Source organism: Asparagus officinalis, chromosome 4 (genome assembly GCF_001876935.1).
Source record: "Asparagus officinalis chromosome 4, Aspof.V1, whole genome shotgun sequence".
Taxonomy (NCBI): domain Eukaryota; kingdom Viridiplantae; phylum Streptophyta; class Magnoliopsida; order Asparagales; family Asparagaceae; genus Asparagus; species Asparagus officinalis.
In genome coordinates this window covers 11,944,910-11,967,082 of record NC_033797.1, presented here as the reverse complement: position 1 = coordinate 11,967,082, position 22,173 = coordinate 11,944,910, and the positions used below count along the sequence as shown (strand labels likewise).

Here is a 22,173-nt window from a genome sequence, read left to right as displayed (position 1 = left end):
TAGAGAAGAGGATTGCTGCCTTAGAGGCCGAACTGAGAGGCAGTGAGGACGTATGGCGGCGGGAGTTGGACGAAAAGAAGAGGTTTTTGACGGGCTACAAAATCCAAGTTTCTAAGCACTTAGGTTCTGTTGATGATCTCTAGCGGGAGGTGGCCCGGTTGAAGGGAGAGGTCGACCGTCTGCAGCAAGGGATTTCTGAGCTGGATGGCCGACTGACCGCTTTGGCCGGGGAGGTCGAGTCCGAGAGGCGCCTGAAGGCAGCGGTCGGGGAGGACGCTAAATCGAGCCGTCTTTCGATCGAGCAGCTCAGGTGGGACCTTGAGGAGGAGCGGTCGACTCCGGCGTCCACGACAATTGTTAAGGACTTGGAGGGTCGGTTTGCTCGTCTGGACTCGGCGCAGCATATGAAGGAGGTTGTCGACGAGTGGCTCCATGGCCTTCTAGGCAAAACTGAGGTAGCCTTGGCTTGCAAGGCCGGCGTCGATTATCTCGCTTCGCTGCTCCTCTTTAGCTCTCTTCCCTCCATCGATCGCCGTTATCCCCCTCATGCCTCTTGCTGTCTTGATCTTTTGGAGGAGATTGAGGAGAGTGGAGGTGGGATGGATCTGGCGTTGGACGTTGGGGGTGATGACGAGTCAGGGGACGATCTTGAAAAGAATTATCCCGCTTGCTCAGCTACTGCCGCCGAAGCCCCTGCGGACTCTGTTGCCGTTGAGAGCCTCCCAAGTCCTACTCCCGGATCTGGTCGAGAGGTCTAGGAGCTTGTATTTGTACTCCTTTTTTTTGTAAATATCGACATACTTCATAAGTACTTTGGCATGGATAATGTAAAGAGTTTGTGAAGAAGTTTGCACTTTGGAATAAAAATCAACTTTATTTTCATTTTTGAGTCTGCCTTTATTTACTCCTTTGCTTTGCTAACTTGTAGCTTTGTTCTATTTGAGAGAACCAAGTATTGATTGTGATGAGCCTGTCGTATCATGTTGACTTAAATGTAGAGGTATCGAGACAACTGGCTTCATCTATTGCTTTCTGCTGGCTGTGTTTAGGTCTTCAGTCGAGAAAGACTAGGCAAATTGTGTTGTATTGTCGAGGACGTTCAAACACTTAAGCTCAAGCCTTGGGTTCGTTTTTAGAATAATACCAAGGTTTGCTTGATAGAATGACAACCTTGAGGTTGAGTGCCTAGAACTTACGTAGACGTTCAGGTCTTCAATATAGCCATGATGGTCGAGAGGCGACTGGGGAGTTGACCAAATGGTGAATGCCTTGGGTTTATTCCTAAAAAAGTACTAATGACTTTTAATTCAACCAAGAGGTCGAATGCCTAGAACTTATTGAAGTTGACTAGGTCTTTCACTCTATGGGGGGCCGTCTTGATGACAATTAGGTCAAATAGCAACCCTGAGGTTGGGTGCAGAGGTTTTACGTAGACGCCTGGGTCTTCAGTATCCCCATAATGGTCGAGAGACAACTGTGAAAGTCGACCATATGGTTAGTGCATTGGGTTTATTCCTGAAAAGGCACTAAGGTCTTTGAATTCGATCGAAGTCGAATGTCTAGAACTAATTGAAGTTTACTAGGTATTTCGCCCTACAGAGCGCCGTCCTGGGGGCAAAATGATGAAATGACAATCCTGAGGTTGGGTGCCTAGGTCTTACGTAGACGCTTGGGTCTTCAATATCCCCATAATGGTCTAGAGGCAACTGTGGAAGTCGATCATATGGTTAGTGCCTTGAGTTTATTTCTGAAAATGCACCAATGGCTTAATATCCAACCGATGTTGGATGCCTAGAACTTACTGAAGTTGACTAGGTCTTTAACAACCCTGAGGCTGTGCCCATGACTTGCTGAAGTCGACTGGGTCTTTCGTCCTACAGAGGGCCACCCTGAGGGCAAAATGGTGGAATGACAATTCTGAGATTGGGTGCCCAGGTCTTATGTAGACGCCTGGGTCATCATTATCCCCATAATGGTCGAGAGGCGACTGTAAGAGTCGACCATATGGTGGAAGTGCCTTAGGTTTACCTTGTGAAGAAGCACCAAGGGTTTAGGATCCTTGCAGAGATTGAGCACTACGAGAGTGCGAGACAAGAGTCAAGTCAGTTTCAATAACGATTTTATTAAGGCTAAACAAAATTTACAGTTATTGAAAATATCGCCTCAAATGCTCGATATTCCAGGGATGTTGCAAAACGCTTCCGTTTGGGGCCCTTAGTCGATAGGTTCCAGCTCGCAGCTCTTCTAGGACTATGTAAGGACCTTCCCAGTTAGGAGTTAGCTTGCCTCGTTGAGTGTCTTTGTGTAAAGTAGTTTTGCGGAGGACGAGGTCGCTAGCATTGAATCTCCTTGGTCGGATTTTGCTGTTGTAGTAGTGGGCGATTCGTTGCTGATTGGTGACTTGAGTTCGGAGCGATATCTCTTGGATCTTGTTCAGGAGGTCAAGGCCGATCCGAAGTCCTTTTGAGTTCATGTCCTCGTCGAAGTGTTGTAGTCGAATGGTCGGCATGCCTACTTCGACGGGAGTGACTGTCATGACGCCATATGCTAGCTTGAATGGAGTCTCCCCAGTTGAGTTCTTGTGGGTCGTGTTGTACGGTCAAAAGATACTAGACCACTTTGGTGATGGAATCCTTTCTGAAAAAGATATTCAAGAAGCTGGAGTTGTTCTCTCTAGAAAGACAACCAAAGAAGAACTCTCTAAAAAGACGACATGATGTTCATCTTTCGAGAGGCTTTTGAGGGTAATGGGAGCTCGTCCATCTTATAGATGGCTAGCTGATAAATACTCCCAAAATGGTTGCTAAAGTTGTAAAGGGACGCGATTATGTCGATTCCTCTCAACCAAAACCATTTTCTGCTTAGCTTGAGTGACACAACTTCAGGGTCGAGCTACAGGATGAGACTGATCAGGCCCTTGTTCAGAACCTGACATATCTTCTCAAAAAAGAGAGGAAGTCCCACGGTGGACGCCAAACTGTTGATGTACTAGTGATCACACAGTCAATTTGTATCCAGAGCAGGATAATTTCGATGAGATAAAGGAGATTGATGAGGAGGCTGCCTCCTACTTTATGTATGGTTCTTGAATTGGGGAGCTGAGAAATCTGCACATGTAAAAACTCGTGAGAGGACGTGGATAGGTTCCCTCGTTGTACCTCCGACGATCAAGTTTGACGATAAAGTTGAGTGAAAGAAGAAGCAAAACTTAAGAGTTCTCCTTTTTGGAATAGCCCCTCCTCCTAAAAGGCGAATAGTACATGTATATATATTGTGGGAGAGTGGTAGATTGGGCACTTTGACTGAGTACGAAGAAGTGATGGTAAGGTATGGGCTGGTGGCTGCGTCAGCACCCACTTTACAGGTGTCGGCTGGCGACTGGAGGGAGGATCTCCTTAGTATTAAATGAGAAGAGAGAGGGAGTATGGGCTCGTGGTTGCGTTAGCATCCACTTTACGGGTGTCGGTAGGTGGTTGGGGCCTTGGGGGAAAGATCACTTCAGCATTAGAGAGATCGTCTCAGCATCGAATGGGGAGTGATCGGCGGCGTGGTAGAGCCCATGTGATATGACGAGTCATGAAGACTATCGGGGCTAGGGTCATGATGGGACTTGTCCGGTGTTGACCATGGTGCTGACGCGTGGTCAGAGGGAGAAGCCCGAGGCAGATATTATCCTCTAATTTCGCCGAGAAGTAGCGCCCATCGAGTCGTCCTCGCAGGGCATTGAATAAAAGGTCGAGTGGGCTCCAGGCGAGTTGGACTTCGACAACAGAGTCGACCGATCCCGACTCTTGAGTCGTCATGAAGAGTATTGACTTGACGAGTCGGCCAAGTTGGGACCTCCGCTGGGCTTGGGCCACCGAGCTGGTTGGGGCCTTGCTTGCGGAAATACACCTGATTGTTGTTTGGCGAGTTGTATTTTGGCGAATGGGAATACCATAGAGCTTATGTATATCTTAATACGTAGGACTATAAAAGGTAGACTTCATAATTATTTCTGTAATCACCTGGAAGAGGTCTCCCATGTTGATGATAAGAGCATCTGGATTCGGTTTTACAGCAACCCATCTGGAATCCTTTATTAACTGTAGTCCACCAACCTTATCCTGATACAGGATGGTGAGGAAGTCACTACCAGTGTGAGGACATCAATCCAAAGGTCTTTGGTGAAGAGGCATGGAGGATGTCGATTTAGCCAAAGGAAGCATGTTTCCCTGGTGCAATTTTCCAGGGAAACACTGCCCGTTGTATCCCAAAATTTCAGCTAGAATGCTGGCAATGGTGCGAGCAAGCTCTGAAAGTGAGCATGCAGGTTTCTTCATCACCTCCCTACCAATGTCAGTGGTCATTAGCTTTGATATTCTTAACTACCTGTCTAAACTGAGTTTGTAAAATGAAAATTTCCAGTAAGTTTGAAAACATCATAGAGGGCATATAGGAGAAGACTTCTTTTTTAATGTACGTAGTAGAAATGTACCTTAGACTTCTTCACTCTCCATAGTAGCGACCCTCTGAAATATTAGCAAGAGGGACATGAAAGGCTTCTGATCATGAGAAGTGAGAACTGTTGCGCACTTTGGGCACCTGGAGTTCCCCATATACAAGAGTCATTCAAGATCCTAGAGGTTACCTCTTTTCGAAAGGCATCTCAAACAATTTCCTCTGTTCTTTTCTCATCTCTTCTGGTAGTTCAGAACTGATGCCATGGTTCTGTACCTGGAAGAAACCCCATTCTCAAGAAGCCTTTCCGATGGACTCCATACAAGCCTGCTTCTCCTTTTCATCATCACTCCTCAGGCCTCCAAGGTCTATTAATGGCAGCTCACATTCTTCTATGTTTTCAGTAACTTGGTAGCATGAGCACTTCTGTGATTTTACAGAGTAGCGAAATATTGCCCTTTAGTGTTCAAAGAAAGGTGGATTACTCATTGTGTCTGAAGCTATCATGGCTCTTATGGTGAGCGTGTTCAACTTCAATGGAAAGAATTAGTGTAAATGGAGGGTTGAGGAGTTTCAATATACGAGTATTGTACTTGTTTATATCGTGATGCATGACAGGATTTAGGGGAAGCTGATAGGGAGGCTTCTGCGATCATGCCACTTGGCTGAACAGGAGCTTTTGTTGAGATGGTGTATGAGAACCAGTTCAATAGAGAGATGATATTTGTATATTAATATAATTGGAAACCAAGGTGAGACCCAGGACAGATCTAACCTATCATGTCTTTTCTGATTGTTAAAAACTCAAATTGTTTTCTAGTGTTTGTGAAGGTAAGAAGTCGTATGGTGCAGACTCCAGACAATTAGAAATGGTATTGGTTCTATGATTTGGGTCTAAATTAGTAACTTTATATGCAGTTTGCTTGGATATAACTTTGTATAATTGTGTTTCACGGTGCACCTTTCATCACATATTTGGTTGACTGCATTGAGTTCAAAGGCATGTAGAGTACTTACCTTTGTTAACCCTGCAAGTTGTATTTTCTGTTTCAGCAGAGCATGTCTGTGGTGGGCAGCTGTTTGCCTCCTTTAGGTATATGTCTTCAAGGAGACATTTTTATAGAGAGGACGTCCATAAAGAGACACTATCCTATGCATCCCAAATTGTTTTTAGCTCAAATTTTTGGATTTTGGTATCAATCTCGATGGCTTCACACGCTTGGATGCTTTCTATGGTAGTTACTGAATCATCGTGTATCCAAGATGATGAACTAGTGCATATTAGATTTTAGAATGTTATGATTTCCTATGAGACAGACCTATTTAATTAATACAAGGCAGTTATGTGAGACTAACCTCCACTGTTGGGGAAGTTGAAATTTTAGGCTATTACTTTGGGAAAAGGATCATGTGGTAGGTAAGTTTGTTGCATCGGGTCGTCCCACTATTGAGTAGGTTAGTGGGTCTTGCTCTTCATTAATGAGGATTATTACGTGAAACTGCAGTCACAATACCTTTTGATTGGACAAAGATATTGTCACGCTGTCTTGGCTTGGATGATTTTAAGTTTGCAATGAAGTATGTGGACTCTCACACATTGAACACCTCAGATTTAATGTTTAACTTTGTGCTCAATTCCAGCAGCACTTTTACGCTGGTCTGAGGATTTTCTTGTCTCAACTAAAATTTCCATCTGAGCAATTAAGAATGCTTGTAAGTTTACATGTGGTGGTTGATTGATATGAACATGATGGGCGCTTGATTGTTGATTGTGTATTTTTAGTGAACCTCAATGTTATTCCAGAGATCGCTTTATTACTCGTTTTCTACTTATTTTATTGTAGAAATCCATATAATCCAGAAAAGGACTTTGCTCATTTATATCGGTGTAAAAACTGTGTCTTGTGGAAGCAGTATTTGCAGCTAATCAATGCTCTGTTAGGTTCCATAACTGAGGCCTATCAAGACCTGAAACAAGCAACAATAATTATTTGTAGAGCTGGGCCAGAACTAACTGAGCCTGGCCTATAGTTGAAAGTATATTTTTTTTAGAATGGTTCATTGATAAATAGTTTGAAAAAATGCCCACTACATGCTTGTTTATTGTTAAGCTGTCGTTTATGGTTTAATTCCAATCTAAGAATATGTAAGCATGTCTGTTAATTAACTTTCCCTTACACTAGTTGTCACTAGCTGCTTGGGGTTGGATCTTCATCAGACACTGTGGCATCCACATGTTGCTTATGTATGGTAGAGCTCTTTTTAAGGGGCTAAAGTGCAGGCCACCCTCAATCGCTTCCTTAGTTTAATTGGCAACTGATTGGTATTCATTTTCTTTATTTTGTAGAATAAGTGATCCATCAAATGAAATATTGACAGAAAGACAGCCTTCCTTATTGTTAAAAATTTTCCTTCCTGTTTTTCCATTATAATTTCTTACTTGATATCTGTTGATGCAGCTTTTACTATGCTTCTTATATCTCCTTAAGATACTAAGTCGAGGCCCCAGCAAGTGAATTGGTAAGTTCTGCAAATGGGACAAACAAATTATCTCTGTCATTCCCTTAGTTATTATTTTATTAAGAAATTTTCCTGCAGTTATTTATGAGAATAGCATTTATGAGAATAGCAAGTGTAGGAAGTAGTGTAAATAATAACATTTATTTACCTGCGGGTTCATGCTTTACCTGAGGTCCCTGATGTAGAGAATTATACATGTTTTCCATCCAAATGCATTCTCTGTTCCTTTGTTGAATTCTTTTTGCGCTCTCCGTCAACATTTTTTGTGCTCTAACTAGAATATTGTGACAGGGTTTAACTAACCTCCCATCCACCCAAAAGGAAAAAAAGAACGTTAGTTGTCTGTTAATAAAGATCCATTGCGGTTTATTATTAGTTTATTAAGTGTTTCATGATGTTCTGAAACTCTCTAGTTCTCATATAACTATTTGTCCATTAAAGGAAGAGATATGATACAGTTCAGTTATTTTTGGGTTCTTTCTTAAATTTCTGTTAAAAAATTCTGAGCAACCAAGGGACATGCACTAAGGGGAAAGAGACTGACGTACTACTTGTTCTCAACACTAGGACAAATTCTTGCGCAAATTTAGGGAAGTGTTTTGCTCTAAAGAACCGCTGTTCGAATATATCTATCTGAATTAGATGCTGTTTTTTAATCATAATATTACATTAACCCTTCACCAAATTGTTGGACTCCTGAGGAACTAAGGCTATGTTGACACTGTACACCCCTCTGCAATCCACGGCCGTGAGCCTTAACTTGCCGCAAAGCCATAATCGTATGTTGACACTGTACACCCCTCTGCAATCCACGGCCGTGAGCCTTAACTTGCCGCAAAGCCATAATCGTTCATCAGAAGATCATGCTCTCTGCTAAAAGTTTTAAGTTCTATTAGAGTTTCGTCGGCATTAATAACATAACATCTTGGGACAGTTAGTCGGTTTTACTTTGTGGATGCCTAATTTCTTCTGACTTTTCTTGCTCCTGCAAGGAAACAAACAGGCCTCAAATTTTTCTTGCCCTAGTAAGGAACCAAACAGCTCCTCAACCAAGAAGGGCTGAACTCTTGGCGGATGGTGGCTTTGTAAAGTTTGGAAAAGGGAAGTCTCGAGTTTTGAGGATTGAAACTAGAACAACCTGTTTTATTTCAGTGTCACAAAGAGTAATAATTGTCCAGGGTTAAATGAAATAATGTTAAAAGAAGCTTGAAACAATGATCATCAGTAATCTGTGCTAAAGAAATTTCTTTTATTTGGATTTCATGAACTAGTTCATATCGGTTATTCAGGATCCAACATCATTGATAACTTAGAATGACTTATAACCCTATCAAATAACCCTGAACATCTTCTCAGCTCAGTACATGTTACAATAACAAGAAATTTGAAAGCCAAATATGATTAGGAACTTAAGAGGAAATAGGAAAATACGAGAAAAGGCAGATTCTGGACTAAATTGTGCTTACTGTCAAGGATCTAGTGAATCCAGTGGATGGCGAATCCAAATAATGAGAATATAGCTGCTCTGTGGTTGATCCATGAGTTAGTGATGTGATCCAAGCCAAAAGACACTATAACCAATCTATTAACCAATTTATTGAAAGAGGAATACGTCGCACCTCTTCAAAGAATTTCCAGCACTATTAAAGTATCGGAGAATTATTTTTCCCCTGAACTTATCGTGTTCGATGTTATTTGGTCATAGTTGCTTTGATGATGAGCAATCAAACAAGCTGGAAGGCTATTTTTATGCAAATGATATGAAGGGGCAAGGTTACTAATATCTTCACAACAATGGTTTGGTTTGTTTCTGTTACTAGATTTGAAGTCATTACAGTTACTCTACTTTTTTTTAAAAAAATATAAGCTCAAGTTTCTAAATTCTTCGTAAGATAATTTCAAACTTGACTAAAATCATGATGTTGAATATCTGCATTTGTCGTACTATTTCAAAACCTCATGACATATCTACTCTTTGTCATTTCCTTTTTAACGGTATCACTCTATTAAACCAGGTAACTGATGGGCATGGAATCAAGAGAAAACAAGATAAGAGAAGACTGAGTCACGTCAATGTCTTCAAGGCTTCCTTCGACGGGCTGTTTGTTTGGGCTAAAAAGTGGAGAAAATGGGTTTTGGAAAACTGACAGCCCATTTCTTATATTTTCCTTCACCTTCTGACGTTTGGTTCACAAAAACGAAAGAAGGAAAGAGGGAGAAAACTGGCGTTTAAAGGAAAATTTGGGGCCGATCTGTTTTCCGCCCTTAAGTCCCCGTTTTTGCAGAAAACTCGCGGAAAGTGAAGAGGAGGGAAAGTTTAGGGTTCCTGCCTCCTCAATCCCGTCACCGCTCCCTCTCTCTCTCCCGCCTCCCTCATTCCCTTGCCCCTCCCGCTTCGCATAGACGAACAAAGCCGACGAAGCCGACGAACATGTAAATGCTCTAATTTTCTTCACAATTTTGGCCCATTCTCGTATATAATCATAGATTCATGGATCTCTATGCCCTAATTTACTTTCTAGGGAATTATTGATGGGTTTTTTTTTATGGATTTATATGTGCGATTTTTGTGAAATTTTAAGACTTTTCTTCAAATTTATGGGAAATTTCTTATGGGTTTCGCATGTAGCAACATCACAAAGAGATTCAAGTTCAATTTTAACGTTTCCTTTTCTTATGGGTTTCGCATGATGGATCTCTCTGTAACTCAGCTTGAAGTCTAAGCTTATGAAGTCTAAGCTAGTTGTTAACGTTTCCTATTTTACGGGTTGAAGTCTAAGCTTGAAGTCTCAGCATCACAAAGAGATCCAAGGTCAATTTTAACGTTTCCTATTTATGGGTTTCTTCAATTTTCACATTTTGAGAGCTTATGAAGTCTAAGCTAAACTTGCCTCAGGATATATGTATATGTTATGTATATAATTTGTTAGTAATTCAGCTTTTGTTGTATCAACATAGAACTGAAAATAAGGTGCAACTACAAAGCAGTTAAAATAAATGTCTTAGTAGTCGACTACAAAGCTTAGTAGTCGACTACACTGAGTCTATTCAGACTCTGTGAAGTCAAGAAACAAGCTCAGTAGTCGACTACTATGCTTATTAGTCGACTACACTGTACATATGTAGTTTTTGGATATTTGACTGAGGATTTTATAGTCGACTACTAAAGGAATTATTCGACTACAGATATTAGTGCTCATATAATACACACAGTAAATAATTTGTTATCATTAAAATTATATCTTGGGGTCAAGATATCCAACACTAATTGCAACCTGACATGTTCAACTCTTCATTGATATCATTTGCCTTTAATGTTAGTATCTACTTTAATATGACGCTTGTATTTTAGATGGATGGTGATTTTGACGAAGAGACTGTAGTTAATATATGTTCGAGTGCTGCACTATCTGTTTTAGTTATGGTTATGACATTCATGAGGAGAATGCAAAGTAGACGTAGTCTATACGTGCAGGTCCTAGTGAGGAAAAAATAATACAATAGAAAAATAAAAAACAACACATGGACCGGATATATAATGGATTTAGTGATAGTTGTGTGAACTATGTTATATTGCGTAGTGGTGCTTTTATGAAGCTTGCAGAGATCATGAGGAGGAATGATTTATTGCGAGACTCAAGACATGTCACAGTGGAGGAGCAACTTGCTATGACTTTGAATATATTGGGGCATAAAACTAAAAATCGAAGTATTAGGTCACATTTTATTAGATCTGGCGAGACTGTGAGTAAGTATTTCAACAAAGTGTTAGAAGGAATTTGCCACATATGGCCACGTTTGTTGAGACAAGACGGAATGAAGTTTCATAGGAGATCCTTAGCAACCCTCTATACTATCTTTATTTCAAGGTATTCTCTCCTTAATTTGTGATTAAAAACACGTTTATTTAATTTAATAAAAAATAATCAATAGTAATTTTTTATTCTCTAGGATTGTATTGGTATGATAGATGAGACACATGTTGAAGCTATGCTACCTGCTAGTCTTCAACCATGATTCGGTAGTCGAAAAGGTGTTACACAAAATGTTGTAGCGGCTTGTACTTCAAACAAGTTGTTCACTTACATATTAGCAGGATGAGAAGGTTCTGCAAATGACTATAGAGTCCTTCAAGATGCATTGACTAAGCCCCAGCCTCATGGTTTGAAAGTATATGACGGTAGTTTCATCAAATCTTCAATTTTAAGTAATTACTTCAATTAATAAATGATATTCAATAAAATTTTAACAAATTCTAATAAACACTTTCACGTCATGCAAATTGTAGGGAAGTATTACTTGTGTGATGCGGGATACACGACCATGCCAGGTTTCATCTCCCCGTATCGTGGTGTTCGTTACCATTTGAAGGAACAAATAGGAAGAACACCTAAAAATAGAAGAGAATTATTCAATCTTAGACATTCTTCTTTAAGGTTTAAGATTAAAGCTGCATTTGGTTGTTTGAAGAATCGTTTTAAAATTCTCACCGCAACGCCTCATTACCCTTTTCGCGCGCAAGTGAATATCGTATTAGCTTGCACAGTTCTTCACAATTATATTGCAATGGTTGACCCGGATGATGATATATTCAATGAGACCGTTGACATCGAAGATGATGAAAGAGATGTTGCTAATGAAGATGATAATAATATTATTGATTTTTCTCAACCCCAAACTCAAAGGGAGCAAACACAATCAAGAAACGTATGGAAGGATCGTAGAGATCAAATAGCTTGGAAAATGTGGGTTGATTATTACGAAAAACGTAAGGGAGGGAATACTAATGAAATAGGCATGTGACGCAATGTGATAGTGATGTTGTCTTATGTTATGAATTATTCTATTTTCATGTGCTTCATTTTATGATGGCGTGTGTAAAACTATGTAATGTTAATTTAGAAACATTTGTATGCTACTATTATGTGCTGTACGAAATTTTCTCTTAGGACACACTTTCTTTACTCAACTTACGTGTATTTTTTGCATTTCTCTATAACTATTTTCTAGGTATGGCCGACAACTTCAATTGTGAGGAACTTGATAAGGTCAAAGGCAAGAGTACGGCATCAAATTCATCGCCTAGAACCCCAAAGAATTCATCAATCCCTTGTGGGTTCAACCCGGGATTTATGCCTTATCAACTAACTGATGTTATATAGGGATGAGAGAGCTGCCACCTTCCAAATTTCAGTTCAAACAAGAAGACTGAAGTACCCATTCATGGAGAGGATGGATCGCGAATCAAAAAGCATACTTTGGCAGTCATACTGACAGTAAGATTCTAGTACAAAAAACTTATAGATGCGTTAACAGATGACTTCCTACATCTATTTCCTCTTCACTTACACATAAATTGAACGGATAAATAGTACCAGATGCCTCTTTCTGATTGATGAGAAACGAAGCTGAAAAAGTGCACAATCCAACGAAACAGTAGCACTAGAAGAATGCTGAACCAGTGCTTCGATCTTCAACAGGTTTTGATGTTATGCAGGGGCATTTTTTATCAGCAAAGTTGATATGGCAAGCTCCGCCTTCCAACCCCTTGCTCAGGCAATCGGTGTTGCAGTTTTGATCGCTGCATGTTGAACCCTCCATTGTCATCATCCCATCGTCCACAAAAGACAAGTGTATTTAAGTGATCTATAAGCGTTAAGGTAGTAAGAGAGTTAGTTTAAATAACTTTTGGATACGAGGAAAAGATCGAAGAGCAGCAGGTAATTAGTCAAGGTGTTTCCACAACCTGCAAGAAACTCTCGGAATGCTGAACAAGCGAATTAGTTCAACCGCAAGTAAAAAGTATAGACACGTGCAATAAACTCAATCTCTGCATACTAACAGTGCTTTAGATCGATATGCAGGATACAACAAATTAGAAATATCATACACTTAAAATGCTATATACCGACATTTAAACTATCTTTGAGTTGATGCCTTGGGTAATGTATGGAAGCATTTTCAAACTAGGTTTATGGAAGAGTTCTCCAAGATAGTGGTGTGAACAAATTGTCATGCATGATCTCTTGTTTCTTTAAGAAATACGAGCATGAGTAATCAAAGTGCAATGTCTCAAGAATCAGTTGCTTTCACCAAAGGGTTTGTATGAATTTTTTTGGATAGACAGGTAGATAGTCTGAAACTAAACATGTTAAAGCTAAACTGTCACATGCCAGGAAAAAAATGCAAGCAAAAAGATTGAATACACAGACCCAATAAGATGACTCCACCAGTGCTACATGAAATTTATTCCAATTCTTCTTTGATCTAAAACTTTCATTTTAAACCTTCAACTAGTTTCTCAAAGTTCCAATCATCTACGCAGGCTTATATGAAAAGAAATAACAAGTGACGTAAATAAAGTAATTAGTGAATTGATTTTTCTAGAGTTTAATGGCCATAAAATCAGAGGTCAGGCTTTGAGACTTTCAGGAAATGGTGCGCCTCATACTGGCCCTTACACGATTAAATCCTGGGAACTTGTAGTTGATTCATACCAACTACGCAGCTCTTCTATATGCATCAAGTTTATTTACATTTTGTCAAAAGAAACAATTGTCTACGATGTCAAAGCTAAAAGTCATTTCCTGATATATAATATACTAAATTAGAAAATACTTAATGTAAATAGTCGTGCATCACATTCACTATAAGAATTGATAAAACATAGCTATACAGTATTAGTCAAGACATCACCTTTTCTATAAATCATCAAGAGAATAAAAGTAGCTACAGAAAATCCTCCTCTTCGCAAATGCCTAGTCAAGACATAATCTCAAAGGAAAAGGCTAACCCAGACATTTGTATTACCCAACTTATTCTAGGAACATACAACATCCTTTGGATGATCCAAATAACACTGGTAAAAGAGTTTACTAAGAAATAAACACCAAGAAAGAGAGCGCTTTTAACTGGTCTCGTAGTGATAGGGTTCCTTGGTGTATCTTAGATATCTTAGATTTCCACAACCGGCTTCGACTCTGGGTAAGTTTTGGATGACCGGCCAGTATTCGCCTCCCATAACGCACTTACTGAAAAGAACATCGCTTAGAGAATGCAATGCAAGTGTGAAATCATCATCCTGGTGTAGCTGTCGGTCTTGCAGCAGCCTCAGCAGTCCCTCCGGGAGAAAATCCATCCCCCATTCATATAGAACTAGCGTCTCCAATGAATCCAGTTTCTCCACATTTTTCAATAGAGGGCATTCCCCGATGATGCTCAACTCTCTTAGTGCAGGAAGATGAGAGATCCTTTCCAGACCTTGACAGTGGTAGATGTCCAACTTCTTCAAGGGAGATCCCTTCAGGCCCCCAGGGAGTGATTTCAATCCCGGGCAGTAGTAAACATTCAGCTCCACCAGATTTGGGAACACAGTAATCTCCTCTTCTCTACAAAATGACCACTCTTGCAAATTTGGCATTCCGTGGAGGCAGAAAGACTCAAGCTTTGGAAAGAGCGCCTGTGTAGAGCCGCTCCCATAAGCCTCCGAGCCAAAGGATACAACCGCTTCGGCATACCCAATAGAAAGACGTCTCAATTCGGGCAATAGACCGAGAGGAGGAAGCTGCACGACGTTTCTGCAACTAAAAAGGGTCAAACTTGTGAGACAGGGAAGAAGAGATCCCAGCGATGGTGACATCATCCAACTTGGAAACTGAAGACCAAAGTAATCGTTGATGTCTAATTCTTCCAGGCATGGCGGTGGGGCCAGCTCCTCAAACACATCCTGAATTCTGCGGATCTCTCCTTCGCTGTACTCAGCAGCTGGTGGACCAGCCCACAGTTTATAAGTGCATGCCAATCTTAATTTCTTGAGGTGACATTTATTCCGAAGCACACGTCGTCCCTCCTGCGCTACCACCGCCTCCTTTAGGTTACTCATGGCCAGCACCCTCAGCTGCTCTAAAGGGTTCAAATCTTCCAAGCTGCAGCCTTGCTCCCCTCCCACAACAAAGCCGTTGAAGTGATTTAACCGCTCTAATCTTCCCATCCCAGATGGAACAAAGGACAGGTTAGAAGCCCTCAATGCTTCAATAACTCTTAAATTGCACAGTTGAGTAATGCCTTTGGGGAGACTGCGGAGTGAAGAACAGCAAGCGAGATCCAGAACCTGGAGATCTGTAAGGTTCCTGATTGACTCCGGCAAGCTGGATATTCCTGTGTGGCTAAGAATCAATAGCCTCAGGTGTATTAGATTTCCCACAGAATCTGGGAGACTGCGGAGTGACCTACAGTGAGCGAGATTTAGAACCTGGAGATTTGTAAGGTTCCTGATTGACTCCGGCAAGCTGGATATATTTGTCAAGCTAAGATCCAACAGCCTCAGGTGTATTAGATTTCCCACAGCATCTGGAATATCCTCAATCCGTGATTGACTCAGTGACAGGACCCGAAGAAGTGGAAATCCAGAAAACACGTCGCTCCCAAGACTGTAAGAGCTGCTTAGAAACAACAAGGTTCTCAAGCTCCTCTGCGAAAGTAAAGGTTGAGGGGTGAGTGCTGGTCCTCCTTCTTCGTCTGACACTCCTCCTTCGCCGGTAAGTGACAGACGTCGAAGTTTCGTCGTGGCGGGCACTGTAGTCAATTCCTGTGCTTCTCCACAAAAACTTTCATCCCGCGACAGAAACTGAGCAAGTGATCGCAAGAGATCGTGCATCTTATAACGTTGATAAGGCCGTTCTTCTTTATAGATAAGATGCCTTCTAAGTAGCTCCTCAAAACACTCGTCCGCTGGTTCTGAGAAAGAATCCTCTTGCGTTTCTGCAAATCCTTCAGCTGCCCAGTGCCTCACGAGCTCAGCACGATTAAATACATAATCCTCAGGTAATAAAGAGCAATAAAGAAAACATTGCTTCAGGTTAGAGGGTAGATCTTCATAACTCAAGTACAAGGCCCCCCTCAAATCTTCAGGTAGATTGCCCATAGACCATGCAGCCTTTCTCAGAACCTTTTCCCACTCCCTCGGATTTCTCCCCTTTGTTGTTAAAACACCGGCAATGCTCTTAATTGCCAGAGGGAGACCGTCGCATTTTCCAACAATTTGAGCCCCTACACCTCTCAGACGCTTCATTTCCTCCTCCTCTCCGGTGACATATAAACTCTTGCAGAGCAGTTCCCACCCAGATTCTGGCGGCAATTTTTCCACGGGATGGATGTGCGCATCCATCGCCCCCATCTGCCTAGCAACATTCGCATGTCTAGTTGTGACTAGGACTCGGCTGCCAACAGCAGCGCTCTGTAGTGGATTGCGTAGTAAATGCGTCCATACATCTGCTCGCCACACATCATCTAACACCAAAATGAAAGTCTTTCCTGAAACTGCGTCCTTCAGTAGAGGTTCGAGTCCTGCTTTAGTTTGCAAATTACAGGGATCTCCTCCTGCTTCTTTTATTATCTCCTTGAGCAAAGAGGTCTCTGAGAAATTTTGTGATATGCAGACCCATATCTTTGTTGAGAACTCAGACTTTACTCTTGGGTGATTGAAGATATTTTTAGCCAGGGTAGTCTTTCCTATTCCGCCCATTCCGGCAATAGCAAAGACTTGGAGTTTTCTTTCATCTTCCTTAACTATACTCTCTACCAGTTCGTCTGTAGCACGTTCAATGCCCCTCCCCACGATATCAGACCTATCTATGATAGGTGAGGTCTGCCGAGTGTCCACCGTTGTGACTCGTATGCAGACCCATATCTTTGTTGAGAACTCAGACTTTACTCTTGGGTGATTGAAGATATTTTTAGCCAGGGTAGTCTTTCCTATTCCGCCCATTCCGGCAATAGCAAAGACTTGGAGTTTTCTTTCATCTTCCTTAACTATACTCTCTACCAGTTCGTCTGTAGCACGTTCAATGCCCCTCCCCACGATATCAGACCTATCTATGATAGGTGAGGTCTGCCGAGTGTCCACTGTTGTGACTCGAGTATCTAGCCCACTTATCATTAGGTTAAGGCGTGGCATATCTCTAGATATCTCCTCCAATCTCTCATTTAATTTCTTAATCGTATCACCAATCTCATGCCGGAAACGGATGCTAGTAAAGCAAGAGAATAAGCGAGGACGGCTACAACATACCGTTGATGGATCAGATGATGTAGATGGTTGGCCATCAAGCAATTTTCCACCCTCGTGCCTGCATCGGTCGATTATGTCATCGGCATCGTACATAACATCTTTGAGCTCCCTCACCCACCCTGCAACTGATTCTGATTGAATGCGCTTTCTCTCAGCATCATGAAGCACATGCTTGATCCTCTCCATCCTCCGCTGCAGCCTCTTGAGCTCGTCTTTCACGCCCAGGACAGTTACCACCTTCTCCTCAACAACCTCAGCCAGCTTACCGACCGTGGCTCCAGCTAAAGCATCCAGCACCATGGCCATCTCCTCAAGAAAGAAGCGAGTAGTGCAAGTATTGGAGATTTCAGAGAGTTCACAACCAAAATTCTAGTTTGCTTTGTTTAATGAGGATTGGGTACTTAGAAATGAATGCACTCCATTATGTAGGTTTTTCTACTTTTCTATTCTCCCTCTCTCAATTATTGAGGTACAAGTGGGAGGAACATTAAGGTATAAGTCTACGGGACCACAATGGCGGAATAAAGCAAAAAGTGATCCGAACAATTGTTTAAATTCTGCAAGTGAAGTCAATGGAAAGTGCTGATAACCTTCTTGACGCGTTCTTGGTACCGTCCTGTGGTTGAAATGCTACCACATGAAATTCTGTATACCATAAGAAACTAGCCCCCGCAATAAATCCCCATCGTGAATGTGGACAAGTCATAGAAAAAATTAGTCGGCCATTCATTCATCAAACTTGGACACCAAGTCTCCAATTATTTTCGCTCAAAAGATGGTTAAATTTCACATAACCCCCCATCTTTGGCCCCTTTAGAGATGAGCCCTAAAGTTTAATAATATCACCCATAACCCCTCTAACTTTTGGCCGTGTCAAAAGATAGCCCAAATTTCTTCAACAAACGTAGCTAATGGCAATGGCATAATCCCCAATTTTCTTAACGCGCTACCTAACTTTTAGTCTTGATCAATGGATAGCTGCAGCCTCAATGGAAGGTAATTATCCATGGAACTATACATCTGTAGACTAACTTGGATGAACAGCTACTTCAACTGATATCCTTCAAGTATAATATCGTAGAAGCATCAGGTTGATCACAATCATATTCTTTTGTTGCCATTTGAATCAACTTAAACATGTCAGCATCAAGACAAATCTGGAATTAATAGGGAATCACGTAATTTTGAAACGAAAATAAACCAAGCAAGCCAGGCAAAAGCTCAAAACTTAGTCGCAAAAATAGTCATACAAAGTTTTGACACATAACCAAAGACTCGTACAAGTTTAGCAGTTTACAGTTCTTGAGGTGAACCTTCCCATAAATTAATTAGGTGAAATAATTTAAAAGATTAACTGATTAAGAGCAACCAAGCATGATATGTAGTCAGATGTAGACATCAAGACCAACATTTTCTAGAGTATGATGGGTATCAGGACGTTGCCAAAAAAATTGAATGTAAATATCCAGAAAGGTAAACATTGGTTGCTGGATTAATTCTACCTTCGGCACTATTTGCAGTTTAAGTCAGGTTCATGGTTGCAAGAAAGAAAAAATGTATAGACATTAAAAACAGAACTCGATTGATTTCCCCAACAGCTTTAGTATCTTTTTGTTTTGCCTTCCAAAGTTTTGATAAGTCCTGTAAATGATACTCTGTAAGAAGATTATCAACTTCAGGTTTACAACAATAATGAAGCTTTCGTCACAATCTGCTTGGAACTTGGACTTGAATGACTTCTCTCAATTTATCTACATTAGGGGCCTCTTTACTTTGTTAAACAAGAAACTAGCATATTGTTCTCTAGCAATAAATTCAGTCACCAGAGGGGGGAAAAAACAAAAACAAAAACTCCTAACAACATGTGACCAGCACAAAATTAGTTGAGAGTAGGAGTATTTGATACTATTACAACTAGTGAGAGAATTCTGCAAGACCAGGCACAAAATTAGTTGAGAGTAGGAGTATTTGATACTATTACAACTAGTGAGAGAATTCTGCAAGACCAGGATCAAGGATAGACACTTACCAATAAATTAAGCAAACAACATGGGAGCATTCTAAAAATGAAATCGTGCATGTCCATTGACAGCCTCTTCTGATAATCAAGGGGTTTTACAGTGTAGATCAGTAACTATTCTTGGCTCAAAGGGGGAAAAATTATTTTTGACATTCTCTACTCTAAATTGATAAATATAGACGCCTTACTACAATGAAATGATTATTGAAATGAAAGATTTTGTACTAAGACGAGGTGAGAGCTAGACTCAAAGATGCGATTAGTTTCAACCCAACAATCTGTTCGATATTTATTAAGAAAAGGTAATTTTGCCTTTGTGTTTTAGTCCCACATCGGAAATTAGAAAAGAATTCTCTCTCCCTCAACCCTATAAATGCACACCCCTTATTCACATTCCAGAATACAAGAATAAAGAAAAAATTAAAGTTTTCTCCTCCCCTTTGGTTTTTAAAGAAATTGTTTTTCCCTCTATAATTTGTTATTAATTTTATGGGCAATCTTTTTCATCTGAGCTGAAGCTCTGTACTCTCGCCCAAGTACGGAGGCCGGCCGTTTCTGCGGGCTTTTACCGTTAGGGGGGAGGGAACCATTTGCGCCAGGCGATAGGCGGGTTCTTAATCTTCTAGGGCAATCTTCTAGGGCAGTGATTACACGACTGATTTAATTTAGCATGACAGGGGACTGTCTATTCCATCAACTTCAGAGGACAATGGGGGCAATGCGAGGTGTGCCATTGTGGGTATCACTCGGCCTTGTGCCTCTCCTACCCTCGAGTCTGTGTCACCTATCCCCTCCTTAGGTCCATAGCATTGTAAACTCGACAGTAGTACAGTCGAAAGGGTGTTTAATTGGGGTTTTTGAATGGTTAAAAGTGTTCCCCCATCTTGTAGGTTGGCGTTCTCGGCTGCCCTTAAAGCCTCGCTCTTTGGGGTATCCTCTAACCCACGATCTTGTGACGCATGTGTACGGCTTTTGATCTTGCCGTGTTGCACTTTAAGGGTTATTAAAACCCATGATCACAAGAGTTCAAGGTCAGACAACAGAAAGGCTCTTCAACAACGACATATCTTAGAGGCATTGTCCACCTGGGGTGAGGTTGGAGGCCCCCAAAAACTCCTTGACACTATGTTTAGAGAGCTCCCTTCTCCCCCCCCTCTGCCCGAATTGACGACCCCGGTGCTCGCCCAACTACTAACAATGTTAAACAGTATTTGAGGAAGATATCGGATGGGCACTATTTAGCGGTTGTGAAGGTACTCACGTCCTCGGGGGTTGCTCCGGACACTCCGCAGACGCGTCAGTCCCTTGAGGACAAACACCCTTCGGCGCCTCCTCCGGTGTTGCTAGCTTTTGGGTATGGCCAAGAGCCGCTCTTAGTGGACTATACGGAGGTTCTCTATTGCATGTGGTCCATCCCTAAGGGGACCTCTTGTGGCTGTGATGGCCTTCGAGCCCAGCACTTGTTAGATGCACTTTGTGGTTCGGAGTCCACTATTGCTAACGACCTCCTAGCGGCTCTCACCCTAGTGGTTAATTTGTGGTTGCAAGGGCGTTGTCCGGCCTCCTTGACGGAGTTTATTGCTAGTGCTCCCCTCACTCCGTTGTTGAAGAGTGATGGAGGCATTAGGCCGATTGCGGTAGGTACCATTTGGAGGCGTCTCGTCTCTAAAGTGGCCATGAAGAAGGTGGGGAAGGACATGGCGAGTTATTTGGGAGATTTTCAGTTTGGGGTGGGAGTCTCAGGAGGGGCAGAAGCAATTTTGCATGTGGTTAATAGGTTCGTTGATGTCCACCATGCGGAGGACTCGCTCTCCATGCTTTTGGTCGACTTCCGGAATGCATTTAACTTGGTCGACAGGAGTAGTATGTTGCGGGAAGTGCGCCTTAAGTGTTCGGCGATCTCTCCTTGGGTGGAATTTCTATATGTGCAGCCTGCTAGACTGTATTTGGGGGTGGATTTCATTTGGTCAGCTCGGGGGATCCAGCAGGGGGATCCGCTAGGGCCTCTGTTGTTCGCGCTCACGCTTCACCCGTTGATTCTTCGAGTGCAGGAAGAGTGCAAGTTGGCTCTTCATGCTTGGTACTTGGACGATGGGTCCTTGGTCGAGGATACTTTGGAGATTACTAAGGCATATAAGGTGATCGAGACCGAAGGCCCAAGGCTCGGGTTGGACCTCAATGTCACCAAAACTGAATTATTCTGGCCCTCACCGGATCCTAGGAGTTTGCTGGAGGGGCTTTTTCCCTTGGATATCAGTCGTCCTCGTGATGGAGTAAGGCTTTTAGGTGGAGCAGTTAGCATGGACGAGGGGTTTGTTGGTGGGTTAGCAGCGAAGAGGGTGGCAAAGGCGACTCAGTTAATGAAAGCGTTGGACCTCTTTACCTATCAAGGCGGGCGGGTTGGGGGTCTATGCAGCGGCAGATGCTATACAGTTTTCCTTTGTGGCCTCTCGGATTCACCACATCGAGCTCGGTTGTGGTGAGGTTTCTTTAGGTGGGCATTTTACTTCCGCCCGGGCCTTTCTTCAAGCCAAGCTACCTGAGGTTGACCTTCTTCAAATCACCACTAAAGCGTCTGTCCCCCAAAAACCAATGCATTACTTGGCAGACATCTTTTATGGTGGCGTTTGTAGAGATCTATCGACGGAGTTTGACCTGTCAGAGAGGCAGGTTGCGATTGTTGAGTGCCTGCGGGCAAAGCACCCCTAGGATTTCTTGTTGGCCACGCCTATTGAGGGATTGGGATAGCGTATGACTCCGGGGGAGTACCAGGCCATCCTCAGGTACAGGTTGTTGGTTCCTTTGTTCGTGGAGGGGACAATGTTTTTGGAGAGCATGCCATCCACTGTCAGAAGCAGCCGGGGTTCAAGTACAGGCACGACTTAGTCAGAGATGTCTTGTATAACATCCTTCAAAGAGCAGGGATCCCATCAAAGAAGGAAGCGCCGGTCAACTTCCTCACTCCTCCTGGAGAGGCTAGATCTACTATAAGGCCGACAGACGTTCTTATCTACAATTGGAGTGGGGGGGAGCACGCTTGTGTTGATCTCACAGGGGTATCTCCGTTGGTGGGGTTTGGTAATGGAGAGTTCAAGGTTGGACATGTAGCGGATAGAGAAGCAGA

The 22,173-nt window shown here is 42.1% G+C and overlaps 2 protein-coding genes across 11 annotated transcripts in view; one reads left to right on the top strand and one right to left on the bottom strand.

The window, feature by feature from the left end:
• Window positions 1-22,173, top strand: part of LOC109836625 — a 57,293-nt gene that overhangs the window by 13,875 nt on the left and 21,245 nt on the right. For 4 of the 10 annotated variants that reach the window (XM_020404589.1, XM_020404588.1, XM_020404590.1 and 1 more), the window contains exons 5-6: window positions 6,900-6,960; window positions 8,976-9,393. The gene's annotated coding sequence lies outside the window, so the exon portion shown is untranslated. The other 6 variants (XM_020404584.1, XM_020404583.1, XM_020404582.1 and 3 more) reach the window with 6 other exon arrangements.
• On the bottom strand, window positions 12,205-17,411 carry LOC109838188 (putative disease resistance protein RGA1). Its single transcript, XM_020406650.1, has one exon. It carries the CDS (start codon window positions 17,333-17,335, stop codon window positions 13,868-13,870), a length of 3,468 nt encoding a protein of 1,155 aa, XP_020262239.1. The 5' UTR covers window positions 17,336-17,411; the 3' UTR covers window positions 12,205-13,867.